Consider the following 14104-nt stretch of genomic DNA (forward strand, 5'->3'; position numbering starts at 1 on the left):
ACTAAAAGAAAAAAACTTCTAACTGCATAAACCAGCTTCTCTCTTTAGTTTTTTAAATATGCAGCTATAAACAGAACAAGCTTCTGCTGACTGATTATTTCAGACTGAGTGCATAAATAATTATTTTTCTCTTTATCTGTTTAAATGTATGAATAAAAAATGTCAAATAAAATCAATTGATCATTTAAATCTGTCTGCATGTTTTTCCTCCAAACCTTTACAGGGGGGTGAATACTTTTAGCCAGCAGCTGGAATCAAACAGCTGTTGTCAGATTTGAATGCTGCTGCTGTAAATCAGCCTCATCAGGTGTTTCTGTCTGCTATCAGGGACAGACTGAGGCTCCTGCTGCTTCTTCACGTCTGACCTTCTGCAATCAGATGTTTGGATCAGTGCTGGAATCCTCTCAGCCTCTCCTAAGACAAGGTCTCCCTGAGTCTGGCTGCAGCTGCATCTAAACATAGATCCTGCAGCTACAGGGTCACTGACGGCCACCAGCTGCAGTAGCTGGAGGGGGGCTGCCCCCCCTCCAAGTGTAAACAGCATCCAACAATGAAAACATTGTTTGTTTTAGTAATAAATACATTTATTTTATTTTCTGAGAGGAACTATTTATTTTCAGCCTGGTTTCTGACTGTGCAGCAGGTCGACAGCACATCAAGTTAAACACCCTCTCCTGCAGCTTTAACACGTCCTCCAATCAGAGGCTTCCATCATTTACCTCCTGCGTGGCCCATACCATGATGACACCAATGCTGGGTCAGTTATTCACTCTGTTTAGCTTTAAAACATCTAACTTTGATCCACAGCTTCTAATCACCCCAGAGATCGGATTTCAGAGTCATACCGCCCCCTGCTGTCCGGCAGCAGGTCCTACATCCTCTGCCTGAAAAGAGTCCTAGAAGCTGAAGGTCTGAGAGGAAACCGTCCTCCCTGACCATCCCACCATCGGCGTGTTCCATTCCTGAGGATCTGGTCTACCTGGACCGGATCCTTGGTGGTTGGAGTTTGTAACTGATTCTACAGGTTAGCAGGTCAAAGGTCAGAGGTCAGGACCTCCTCTGTAGTCACACTCACAGAGCTGTCTGTGTTCCTCTGTACTGGTCTGGGTTCTAAGGTTCTCTGATCCTCTGATGTTCCTCTCTCTCATCTCCTGCATCATCAGGAGGACTTTCCAATAGGAGGACCCCGGGGCCTCGCTAAGCAGGAACCATCAGCAGCTCTCACTGAGGAAACATCTCTCCTCAGTAAACTGAACAGATGTTAGGAGGACTTCAGTGAGAAGATTGAGGAACCAGAGAGCTGATTGGCTGATCCGTGAATCATTAATATGCAGAGAAGATCAACTTCAGCGGCTGGACGGATTGAAGGTCCACCTCCTCTGATGTCATTATATTGAGTAGAATGTTCCAACCAAAGTTAGAAGGAATTCTGATATAATTTAGACTTTGAAACCTTCTAATAAACATCTAGAAACAGATTTGAGTTCAATAACATCCAGTCTGCAGACACCTGGGGAACGTTCAAGATCATGGCGTCGTTTATGATGATGTCAGCATCCATAACCTGGAAGATCATCTGCTGCTGATGAGATAGAAAAACACGTCTGCTCCTAAACGTTCTTCAAGGTCGGCCATTTTGTTATCCTGGCATCTAAGCCACCTTCAGCTCCTCTGTTCTCCTCCACCAGCTGCTCCAACAGCAGATTCTGCACCTCCATCCACAACCAGAACCGGGTCCGAACCAGAACTGGATCAGAACCAGAACTGGATCAGAACCAGAACTGGATCAGAACCATAACCGGTTGCCTCCATCTCCTGGTGGCCTCCAGCTCTTGGTGGCCTTGTTCTCCTAGTGGCCTCGTTCTCCTGGTGGCCTCCGGCTCCTGGTGGCCTCCGGCTCCTGGTGGCCTCCGGCTCCTGGTGGCCTCCGGCTCCTGGTGGCCTCCGGCTCCTGGTGGCCTCCGGCTCCTGGTGGCCTCCGGCTCCTGTCCTTTAAGGAACGAATCGTTCTAACCCAGATTGTTCTGCTGGAGAAACAGAAACCTCACAGCTTCTAGTGAGCTTCATCAAGGCCATGAAAAGCAAACCTTCTCAGTGTGATCGTTGCTCCAGCAGTCGGGCTTCCTGAGCTGCGTCTGAATGAAGGACGGCTCAGACCAAAGCAGAGGAAACCAAACACAGAAGATCAGCAGATGATGGAAAGTTCTTTAATGTTTATCACACAGCAAAGCATCAGAAAAAAATCCACCACGATTCAGCTGAGAGGTTCAAAACAACATTTATTACTTCTACTAGTACTAAAGTACTATAGTACTAATAGTACTTTATAAAGTACTTTATAACAACCAGAAAAAGTTTAAAATATAAAGTAAAGAACAGATGTTAAAGACAATAAGATCAATAAAGTAAAAACAAAGAAATTTAATAAAACAGTTTTTAAGCATTTTGCTCCTCTGATAAATTAACAGATTATTGAAGAAACAGCTTTATTGAATTAATCTAAACAGGTTTTAATCTGGATTGAAATCCAGTTTTCTGAGGTTCCTATTGGGAAGCAGATCTTTGGGGGTTCAGGTGAACCACCCACCCTGAAGACGCCAGCAGATGATAGAAGACGAAGAAAATCAAACTGATGACGGAGCTTAGATCCCGCTGACGTCGGTCCGTGGTGTTCGCCGTGGGTCACTGGGTTTCTGGTTCTGGGGTTTCTGGTCCAGGTTCTGTCTGGCTTCAGGGGCCTCCTGGGCCCAGTTCTGTTTCTCTTTGTCCAAAGCTTTCTCCATCTCAGTGTAATAGTCCAGGGCTTTCCTCACAGGGTCGATGATGTGATGCTGCGGGACAGATGAAGACCGCTCAGTGTTTTGATCTCCTGACTGCTGCACTAAGGCTGTATTATTGAATTACCTCCAGGCAGGGGAACAGGTTGGCGAGCTCCACGAAAAGCGGCAGAAGGACGAATCGGATGAAGCCGATTTGAGACGAAGGTTTGGTGACTTTGTCTCTGTCCATGAAGGGGCTGACCGGAAGACCTTCCAACTTCTCTACGTCACTCTGAGGACAAAAAGTCTTAGGTTAGACTGCAGCTCAGGACATGATTCAGTTAAATCCATCTGATTCCAGCTGATCCCAGCTGATCCCAGCTGATTCCAGTGGATTCCAACTGATTCCAGCTGATCCCAGCTGATTCCAGTGGATTCCAACTGATTCCAGCTGATTCCAGTGGATTCCAACTGTTTCCAGCTGATTCCAGTGGATTCCAACTGATTCCAGCTGATTCCAGTGGATTCCAACTGTTTCCAGCTGATCCTAGTGGATTCCAACTGTTTCCAGCTGATCCCAGCTGATCCTAGTGGATTCCAGCTGTTTCCAGTGGATTTCAGCTGATCCCAGCTTATTCCAGTGGATTCCAACTAATTCCAGCTGATTCCAGTGGATTCCAACTGATTCCAGCTGATCCCAGCTGATTCTAGTGGATTCCAACTGATTCTAGCTGATTCCAGTGGATTTCAGCTGATCCCAGCTGATTCCAGTGGATTCCAACTGATTCCAGCTGATTCCAGTGGATTCCAGTGGATTCCAACTGATTCCAGCTGATCCTAGTGGATTCCAGCTGATTCCAGTGGATTCCAACTAATTCCAGCTGATTCCAGTGGATTCCAACTGATTCCAGCTGATCCTAGTGGATTCCAGCTGATTCCAGTGGATTCCAACTAATTCCAGCTGATTCCAGTGGATTCCAACTAATTCCAGCTGATTCCAGTGGATTCCAGTGGATTCCAACTGATTCCAGCTGATCCTAGTGGATTCCAGCTGATTCCAGTGGATTCCAACTAATTCCAGCTGATTCCAGTGGATTCCAACTGATTCCAGCTGATCCTAGTGGATTCCAGCTGTTTCCAGTGGATTTCAGCTGATCCCAGCTGATTCCAGTGGATTCCAACTAATTCCAGCTGATTCCAGTGGATTCCAGCTGATCCCAGCTGATTCCAACTGATTCCAGCTGATTCCAGTTGATCCCAGCTGTTTCCAGTGTATTCCAGCTGATTCCAGCTGATCCTAGTGGATTAAGGCTGATTATCACACTATGCTAGTTAGGTTAATTAGGTTTATTTTTAACAGTAAAACTTCTTTTAGGATGTTTTTAATCTGATTTCAGTGCATTTAAACTCCACTAAGATAACTTTCTTAAACTTGTATAGTTTTTATTTTAGTTTATCATGCTGTAGCCTGTAGCTAACTTAGCCTAGCTAATCCTAATTGACTCCATCTTGAAAATGAAACCTTATCTTTGTTCATTTTAGTTTGGCTTATTTTCTTTTTATTTAATGGCTAGCCTATCTGTTCTCAGGATGTTTGAGCTACGCTAAGCTAATTGACCAACTGTGTTTGTTCTTTTCTCAGAAACACCTGTAGATAGAAACTAACAGTGATGCTGATGATAACATTTATAACCCATTAGACGTAACTTTGTTTTCAGGGTACAGTTAGTATCTGTCTCCAGTGAGGATGGTTTGAAGGTCGGGTCTCCATGACGGTTTGGTACCTGGTTGAAGAACTCCTGCAGCAGGCAGTCCAACCAGGGCTCGGCCACCTCCATGGGCCGCGCCTCGTTGGAGATGTCGCTCACTTTGATCAGGACCATCATGAGCTGCTCAAGAAAAAGAAAACAGCGGGAATTTACACGGGACTTTTACTGAAAACCTGTTTTTAATTTTTCTAATGTTTTCATTTATCTTTGACCCACAGCTGAGTTTGGATCTAAACGCTTAATACGTTTTTAATGCAATTATCTGGATGCTCGATATCGATCCACTTAAATCAAACCATCGTAGGAGGAAACTTTATCAGAAATCATTTAGTTTTAGTTTGCATGATTGGTTCATAAACTAAAGGCATAAATGCATATTGACTATGGCTCTGCTAGTCTGACCGGTTATGATCATCTGACAGAACACCAGCTTTCAGCTCCGTCTCTGCGTCCAACAGGACGTCCCATCGAGCTCTGAGACGGATTTCTGTCCCGTCTGAGGTTCTTCTCACCAGGTCTTTGTGCTCCTTGTTGGAGAAGTCGAACCCATGCAGGATGGACTTGAACTTGTTGAGGATCTCGTTGTGCCTCGTCATGTCGGTGGCCAGAATGCATCTGCAAATAAAACAGAACCTAAAAGTGCTGCTTCCTGGAGAACCTGACATGGAGACCCTGAAGGAGATCCTCTCACTTGATTATTCCCTCCCTGATCCGTTTGTACTGATCTGAGGAAAGGTTCCTGAAGATGTTGCTTTCTTTCTGGGGAACAGAGAATAATCCAGTTACTGATGCTGTGGATCTGTGTTTGAATCAAATCTGAACATTTTCACAGCTAATGGAGAGAAGGTGTCCTCACCTTCTGCAGGATCTCAAAAGCTATAGCGCAGTGGTGGTTTTCCAGGGGAGAGATGTCATTGTACCGCAGAGCCAGTTCAGTCCGCGCATTTATCTGAAAGGGCAGAGATTCTCATTCAAACTGTGGTCTGCAGCAGATGCAGGTCTGCAGCTTTAGCGTCTGAAGATGCTGGTCTGCAGCTTTAGCGTCTGAAGATGTAGGTCTGCAGCTTTAGCATCTGAAGATGTAGGTCTGCAGCTTTAGCGTCTGAAGTAGCAGGTCTGCAGCTTTAGCATCTGAAGATGCAGGTCTCCAGCTTTAGCGTCTGAAGATGCAGGTCTCCAGCTTTAGCGTCTGAAGGTGCAGGTCTGCAGCTTTAGCGTCTGAAGATGCTGGTCTGCAGCTTTAGCGTCTGAAGATGCGGGTCTGCAGCTTTAGCGTCTGAAGATGTAGGTCTGCAGCTTTAGCATCTGAAGATGTAGGTCTGCAGCTTTAGCGTCTGAAGTAGCAGGTCTGCAGCTTTAGCATCTGAAGATGCAGGTCTGCAGCTTTAGCGTCTGAAGTAGCAGGTCTGCAGCTTTAGCATCTGAAGATGCAGGTCTCCAGCTTTAGCGTCTGAAGGTGCAGGTCTGCAGCTTTAGCGTCTGAACATGCAGGTCTGCAGCTTTAGCGTCTGAAGATGCAGGTCTGCAGCTTTAGCATCTGAAGATGCAGGTCTGCAGCTTTAGCGTCTGAAGATGCAGCGCTGCAGCTTTAGCATCTGAAGATGCAGGTCTGCAGCTTTAGCATCTGAAGATGCAGGTCTGCAGCTTTAGCATCTGAAGAAGCAGGTCTGCAGCTTTAGCGTCTGATGATGCAGGTCTGCAGCTTTAGCATCTGAAGAAGCAGGTCTGCAGCTTTAGCATCTGAAGATGCAGGTCTGCAGCTTTAGCGTCTGAAGTAGCAGGTCTGCAGCTTTAGCATCTGAAGATGCAGGTCTGCAGCTTTAGCGTCTGAACATGCAGGTCTGCAGCTTTAGCGTCTGAAGATGCAGGTCTGCAGCTTTAGCGTCTGAAGATGCAGGTCTGCAGCTTTAGCATCTGAAGATGCAGGTCTGCAGCTTTAGCATCTGAAGATGCAGGTCTGCAGCTTTAGCATCTGAAGAAGCAGGTCTGCAGCTTTAGCATCTGAAGATGCAGGTCTGCAGCTTTAGCATCTGAAGATGCAGGTCTGCAGCTTTAGCGTCTGAAGATGCAGGTCTGCAGCTTTAGCATCTGAAGATGCAGGTCTGCAGCTTTAGCATCTGAAGATGCAGGTCTGCAGCTTTAGCGTCTGAAGATGCAGGTCTGTAGCTTTAGCGTCTGGAGATGCAGGTCTGCAGCTTTAGCATCTGAAGATGCAGGTCTGCAGCTTTAGCATCTGAAGATGCAGGTCTGTAGCTTTAGCATCTGAAGATGCAGGTCTGTAGCTTTAGCGTCTGAAGATGCAGGTCTGCAGCTTTAGCGTCTGAAGATGCAGGTCTGCAGCTTTAGCATCTGAAGATGCAGGTCTGCGGCTTTAGCATCTGAAGAAGCAGGCCTGCAGCTTTAGCATCTGAAGATGCAGGTCTACAGCTTTAGCATCTGAAGATGCAGGTCTGCAGCTTTAGCATCTGAAGATGCAGGTCTGCAGCTTTAGCATCTGAAGATGCAGGTCTGCAGCTTTAGCATCTGATGATGCAGGTCTGCGGCTTTAGCATCTGAAGATGCAGGTCTACAGCTTTAGCATCTGAAGATGCAGGTCTGCAGCTTTAGCATCTGAAGATGCAGGTCTGCAGCTTTAGCGTCTGAAGATGCAGGTCTGCAGCTTTAGCGTCTGAAGATGCAGGTCTGCAGCTTTAGCGTCTGAAGATGCAGGTCTGCAGCTTTAGCATCTGATGATGCAGGTCTGCAGCTTTAGCGTCTGAAGAAGCAGGTCTGCAGCTTTAGCATCTGAAGATGCAGGTCTGCAGCTTTAGCATCTGAAGATGCAGGTCTGCAGCTTTAGCGTCTGAAGATGCAGGTCTACAGCTTTAGCATCTGAAGATGCAGGTCTACAGCTTTAGCATCTGAAGATGCAGGTCTGCAGCTTTAGCATCTGATGATGCAGGTCTGCAGCTTTAGCGTCTGAAGATGCAGGTCTGCAGCTTTAGCGTCTGAAGATGCAGGTCTGCAGCTTTAGCGTCTGAAGATGCAGGTCTGCAGCTTTAGCATCTGATGATGCAGGTCTGCAGCTTTAGCGTCTGAAGATGCAGGTCTGCAGCTTTAGCATCTGATGATGCAGGTCTGCAGCTTTAGCGTCTGAAGATGCAGGTCTGCAGCTTTAGCGTCTGAAGATGCAGGTCTGCAGCTTTAGCGTCTGAAGATGCAGGTCTGCAGCTTTAGCATCTGATGATGCAGGTCTGCAGCTTTAGCGTCTGAAGAAGCAGGTCTGCAGCTTTAGCGTCTGAAGAAGCAGGTCTGCAGCTTTAGCGTCTGAAGATGCAGGTCTGCAGCTTTAGCGTCTGAAGATGCAGGTCTGCAGCTTTAGCGTCTGAAGATGCAGGTCTGCAGCTTTAGCGTCTGAAGATGAAGGTCTGCAGCTTTAGCGTCTGAAGATGCAGGTCTGCAGCTTTAGCATCTGATGATGCAGGTCTGCAGCTTTAGCGTCTGAAGAAGCAGGTCTGCAGCTTTAGCATCTGAAGATGCAGGTCTGCAGCTTTAGCATCTGAAGATGCAGGTCTGCAGCTTTAGCGTCTGAAGATGCAGGTCTGCAGCTTTAGCGTCTGAAGATGCAGGTCTGCAGCTTTAGCATCTGAAGATGCTGGTCTGCAGCTTTAGCATCTGAAGATGCAGTTCTGCAGCTTTAGCATCTGAAGAAGTAGGTCTGCAGCTTTAGCATCTGAAGAAGCAGGTCTGCAGCTTTAGCATCTGAAGATGCAGGTCTGCAGCTTTAGCATCTGAAGAAGCAGGTCTGCAGCTTTAGCATCTGAAGATGCAGGTCTGCAGCTTTAGCATCTGAAGAAGCAGGTCTGCAGCTTTAGCATCTGAAGAAGCAGGTCTGCAGCTTTAGCATCTGAAGATGCAGGTCTGCAGCTTTAGCGTCTGAAGAAGCAGGTCTGCAGCTTTAGCATCTGAAGATGCAGGTCTGCAGCTTTAGCATCTGAAGATGCAGGTCTGCAGCTTTAGCGTCTGAAGAAGCAGGTCTGCAGCTTTAGCGTCTGAAGAAGCAGGTCTGCAGCTTTAGCATCTGAAGATGCAGGTCTGCAGCTTTAGCATCTGAAGAAGCAGGTCTGCAGCTTTAGCATCTGAAGAAGCAGGTCTGCAGCTTTAGCGTCTGAAGATGCAGGTCTGCAGCTTTAGCGTCTGAAGAAGCAGGTCTGCAGCTTTAGCATCTGAAGATGCAGTTCTGCAGCTTTAGCATCTGAAGATGCAGGTCTGCAGCTTTAGCGTCTGAAGAAGCAGGTCTGCAGCTTTAGCGTCTGAAGAAGCAGGTCTGCAGCTTTAGTGTCTGAAGATGCAGTTCTGCAGCTTTAGCATCTGATGATGCAGGTCTGCAGCTTTAGCGTCTGAAGATGCAGTTCTGCAGCTTTAGCATCTGAAGATGCAGGTCTGCAGCTTTAGCGTCTGAAGGTCCAGAACTGAGCGTGTTTTTAGTTCAGGTATAAAGAACTCTGACAGCTTCAGTTTTAATTTTACGTCTAATCTTTAGTTTAGAACTTTATCCTGTTAAGCAGGACGTTGGTGAAGCCTGATGTCGGCCGTTCTATCTGACGACATCAGGCTTCGGTCACCAGGAGAACGTCCTAAACCCTCCAAGATGGAGGTACCTGACCTCTGTCCGAGCCGTCCGCTCCGCCCACCTGGTAGGCGTTGTTGTATCCGGCGTGGTCGAGGTCGTGGCAGACGGCAGAGGTCAGCATGATCAGCAGGTCCACGTTCTCCACTTTACTCCTCAGGTCAGTCAGCCAGATCAAGCCGTACATCTGAGGGACAGAGACCTTCAGACCCACCACAACCGTCACCATGGTAACAGCATCACGCAGCCTCACCATCTGGGTGACGCAGAAGCAGTGCTTGAAGTTGTGAAACGGGATGTTGTTGTATCGTCTGTAGACCTCAAACAAGAACTGCTGCAGAACTTCAGGCTCGATGTTGAAGGTGGAGAGAAGATCTAGATCTGTGTACATGAGCTGCAGGAGAACCATGATCTCTGCGTCCTCCCACTGCCTGCAGGGACACAGAGGAGAACCAGAGGAGAACCATGATCTCTGCGTCCTCCCACTGCCTGCAGGGACACAGAGGAGAACCAGAGGAGAACCATGATCTCTGCGTCCTCCCACTGCCTGCAGGGACACAGAGGAGAACCATGATCTCTGCGTCCTCCCACTGCCTGCGGGGACACAGAGGAGAACCGCCTGAAGAGCAAGGAGGGAACGCTGCTCCTTATTGTTTCTGGAAAAAAATCCAGAAAAGAAACTTGGAAAAAATGATTGATCCAAAAACATTTGAACTTTGCTGTTTTTCTCAGATTTTATTCTTTAAAATCCTGTTTTCCAGATTAGATTTTCTTCTGTTCAAGGAGGGTAAGATTTCTGTTCATCTGCTGGACGTCAGAGGCTCCATTTTTATCGGTGACCTCCGGTCCGATTCCAAACAGCGACTGTTTGAATCGGACTGGAGGTCAGAAGGGGATCCGGAAAACCCAGTTTAAAAAAAATACAAAATAAAAATCAGAGAAAACAGAATAGTTTCATTTTTTAAATTAGGAGTTTTTCTATAGGAACAAAATTCGAGGCTCAGAGGAGGAAATAAAGATGGAGGATATTATCTTAGCCTACTTCGTGCTGTTAGAGGGGTTCTATTGAAGGGAATGAAGCATTTAAACCAGATCTTTGAATTTACTGCGCTTATTCCTGAGGACCCTTCATCAGCACCTGGATTAAGGGGGGTTGGGGGGTGAGAAGGAGGATGAGACGGCCCCCCCCCTCCAACAGAAATGGAAATCAGTCGTTTCCATTGTGTGTGTGTGTGTGGGTGGGGGGGGGGGGGGGGGGGGGGGGGGGGTTGTTCTTCTTCTCCAGGGGTCCTTCTGAGGACCTGGACGTCTCCACCTGCGTCTCTCAGCTTCAAACATCATCAGACCTTTGATCTGCAGCATCATCATCATCATCATCATCAGACCTTTGATCTGCAGGTCCATTCATATGGAGATGGACCAGCTGATCAAAGGGCTGCTAATGATTAGCTGCACTGATCTGATAGTGAGCAGAGACAGCCGCCATCATCATCATCAGCAGCATCATCATCATCATCATCAGCATCATCAGCAGCATCATCATCATCAGAAGCATCATCATCCTCTTTGATCAGAGCTCACCAGTTATCAAAGGTCGGCGTCTTCAGGTACTGCCTGAGCTCCTCTGAGACCTCCAGAGAGCTGCAGGGGAGAGACAGCAGAGGACAATAGAGGACAATAGAGGACAGCAGAGGACAATAGAGGACAGCAGAGGACAATAGAGGACAGCAGAGGACAATAGAGGACAATAGAGGAGAATAGAGGACAATAGAGGACAGCAGAGAACAATAGAGGACAATAGAGGACAGCAGAGGACAATAGAGGACAGCAGAGGACAATAGAGAACAATAGAGGAAAGCAGAGAACAATAGAGGACAATAGAGGACAGCAGAGGACAATAGAGGACAGCAGAGGACAATAGAGGACAGCAGAGGACAATAGAGAACAATAGAGGAAAGCAGAGGACAGGGTCTACTGTGTCCCATGGGACCTCATCTGCAGGAACTTCTCCCTGACATGTTCACACTCCTCTCTGGTCTTATGCAGACTCCTCTTGTGGTAGAACGGGGACGGCTTGGGACGTCCCTCTGAGAGGTCTTTGAAGAAGCCCAGCCAGCTGAGATGCTCCACACTCTGCAACAGAAAGGACGCATCAGCCCCTCCCACCCCTACTGCTGAGGAGACACTGAATACGTCCAACCAGACCTGCTAACTTCAGGTTCAAACTTCCCTGATGAAGATCACGGCTTCCTAAAGCAGGTCCAGACCCTCGATGGTCATTAGACGGTTTTCACAATCACTCATGGATTTATTGTCATTTATGAGAAAATACAGAAATGGACCAGGAGATACACTATATTGCCAAAAGTATTTGCTCACCTGCCTTGACTCACATATGAGCTTAAGTGACATCCCGTTCCTAATCCATAGGGTTCAATATGACGTCGGTCCACCCTTTGCAGCTAGAACAGCTTCAACTCTTCTGGGAAGGCTGTCCACAAGGTTTAGGAGTGTGTTTATGGGAATTTTTGACCATTCTTCCAGAAGCGCATTTGTGAGGTCGCACACTGATGTTGGACGAGAAGGCCTGGCTCTCAGTCTCCGCTCTAATTCATCCCAAAGGTGTTCTATCGGGTTGAGGTCAGGACTCTGTGCAGGCCAGTCAAGTTCATCCACACCAGACTCTGTCATCCATGTCTTTATGGACCTTGCTTTGTGCACTGGTGCACAGTCATGTTGGAAGAGGAAGGGGCCAGCTCCAAACTGTTCCCACAAAGTTGGGAGCATGGAATTGTCCAAAATGTCTTGGTATGCTGAAGCATTCAGAGTTCCTTTCACTGGAACTAAGGGGCCAAGCCCAGCTCCTGAAAAACAACCCCACACCATAATCCCCCCTCCACCAAACTTTACACTTGGCACAATGCAGTCAGACAAGTACCGTTCTCCTGGCAACCGCCAAACCCAGACCCGTCCATCAGATTGCCAGATGGAGAAGCGCGATTCGTCACTCCAGAGAACGCGTCTCCACTGCTCTAGAGTCCAGTGGCGGCGTGCTTTACACCACCGCATCCGACGCTTTGCATTGCACTTGGTGATGTATGGCTTGGATGCAGCTGCTCGACCATGGAAACCCATTCCATGAAGCTCTCTGCGCACTGTTCTTGAGCTAATCTGAAGGCCACATGAAGTTTGGAGGTCTGTAGTGATTGACTCTGCAGAAAGTTGGCGACCTCTTCGCACTATGCGCGTCAGCATCCGCTGACCCCGCTCCGTCAGTTTACGTGGCCTACCACTTCGTGGCTGAGTTGCTGTCGTTCCCAAACACTTCCATTTTCTTATAATACAGCTGACAGTTGACTGTGGAATATTTAGGAGCGAGGAAATTTCACGACTGGATTTGTTGCACAGGTGGCATCCTATCACAGTTCCACGCTGGAATTCACTGAGCTCCTGAGAGCGACCCATTCTTTCACAAATGTTTGTAAAAACAGTCTGCATGCCTAGGTGCTTGAATTTATACACCTGTGGCCATGGAAGTGATTGGAACACCTGATTCCAATAATTTGGATGGGTGAGCAAATACTTTTGGCAATATAGTGTATGTGGATAGATATTTATTTGTTTTAGTACGTTAAATCATTCAATGTCCCATTAAATGATTAAAATACATAAAATCATTTAGAATAAATCATGACTACTTCACCTGATAAGTATAAATACTCATAGTGAAGTATGTCTGCGTTATGACGGGCCGTCCATCTGCTGAAATCAGCTGATTGGATGAAGATTAATTATTCATTCATTACAAAAAACCAGAACATTTGGCCTTAATCTGATCAGATTATCTGCTGGTAGAACCAGAATTTTTAAATTATCACTGATTTAATTGGTAGAAAGTCTCAGCTGCTGAAATCAGCAGCATTTTAGGGCTAAAGCCTCAGAAAGGTGTTTGTTTTTCAGAAGGTCTCCTCCCTCTGAGCAGATGAACCCGGGAACGAACCAGCAGGTCAGAGCGAAGCTCAGAAACCTGTGGCTTCACCCAAAACCTTTACCTCCAGCTTCTCCCTGAAGGAGTCCACCTGCTTCTTCATCTCAGAAACCGCCGCAGGCGTCTCTCCGGCCTCAAAGACCACCTTCTTCTCCAGGTTCTGCAGTCTGGAACGGATCGGGTCATCAGATGGTGCTGTCAGAGCTTCATAAGGTTTCATTTGGGTGGTCTACCTTTTCTCCATGGAGGACAGATGGAATCCCAGATCCCCGGTGATCTCAGCGCCTGGAGGGACGACAAACAGAGACAGTCAGCAGCAGAGCCGGGAGCTGACCGTGGTTCTGATCCGGAGGGACGGGAAGGCTCACTGTTGCAGTCGGCAGCGACCACCTCCAGCTTGTAGCAGGAGGCGGGGCCGTTGGGCTCCAGGCTGGGGGAGATGTTGATGATGTTCCCTTTGGGGTTGTAGAGCTTCAGGATGTCATGGGGTCCGGCTTCAGCTGCAGAACGGAACAGATCTAGAAAAAACGATCTAGGGATTAGGATTGACCCGTCCCTCCTCTCCTCATGGTTCTAGGATGTTCTTCTCAGTTCTTCCCTCCAAACAGTAACAAGCATCTGGATCAGAACCAGCTCCCTGATTGCTTCTGTTTACATGATCTGCTTTTGCTCCAGAACCAGGTTTAGTTTTTCAGACTGATTCGCTTTAAGCAGATAAAAGAGGAACTAAAGATGAAAAACTGTCCAGCTCCATTATTGGAGCTTTGAGTGGTGACGCTGACCTACCTTTGATGTCCTGAGCAGGACAGTCCTCCGGGAACTCGGCCCGCTCCGGGACGCCGTTCACCGTGAAGTAAATGATTTTTGAAGCCATGTTATGAGCTGAGGAGCAGCTGCGGCTCTGAGAGCTGATCTGCATCTCCTCATTATTCCACCTCCTTTGTTTCGTCCTCCCTCCTCCCCTCCATCCATCCCAGCA

General features: G+C 47.5%; 1 protein-coding gene across 1 annotated transcript; it reads right to left on the bottom strand.

Moving 5' to 3' along the window:
- Positions 1-2193: 2193 nt before the first annotated feature.
- On the bottom strand, positions 2194-14066 carry LOC119772732 (high affinity cGMP-specific 3',5'-cyclic phosphodiesterase 9A). The gene is made up of 14 exons (XM_038269324.1): positions 13912-14066; positions 13494-13643; positions 13359-13410; positions 13190-13292; positions 11128-11270; positions 10719-10778; positions 9391-9568; positions 9202-9324; positions 5385-5477; positions 5220-5287; positions 5041-5143; positions 4544-4648; positions 2905-3051; positions 2194-2831 (listed from the first exon to the last, which is right to left on the bottom strand). The coding sequence occupies exons 1-14, from the start codon at positions 14042-14044 to the stop codon at positions 2643-2645; spliced, it is 1647 nt and encodes a 548-aa protein (XP_038125252.1). The 5' UTR covers positions 14045-14066; the 3' UTR covers positions 2194-2642.
- Positions 14067-14104: the final 38 nt, after the last annotated feature.

The sequence above is a fragment of the Cyprinodon tularosa genome, unplaced genomic scaffold, assembly GCF_016077235.1.
Source record: "Cyprinodon tularosa strain WSP-4 unplaced genomic scaffold, ASM1607723v1 ctg727, whole genome shotgun sequence".
In the NCBI taxonomy this organism is placed as follows: domain Eukaryota; kingdom Metazoa; phylum Chordata; class Actinopteri; order Cyprinodontiformes; family Cyprinodontidae; genus Cyprinodon; species Cyprinodon tularosa.

Bases quoted from the DNA above. Each gene is read 5' to 3' on its own strand.
- LOC119772732 (XM_038269324.1), bottom strand. From the start codon at position 14,044: ATGCAGATCAGCTCTCAGAGCCGCAGCTGCTCCTCAGCTCATAACATG. The intron at 13,411-13,493 runs GTGAGCCTTCCC...TCGTCCCTCCAG, and splicing joins GGTCGCTGCCGACTGCAACA to GCGCTGAGATCACCGGGGAT. The intron at 9,325-9,390 runs GTGAGGCTGCGT...TCTGTCCCTCAG, and splicing joins GCTTCTGCGTCACCCAGATG to ATGTACGGCTTGATCTGGCT.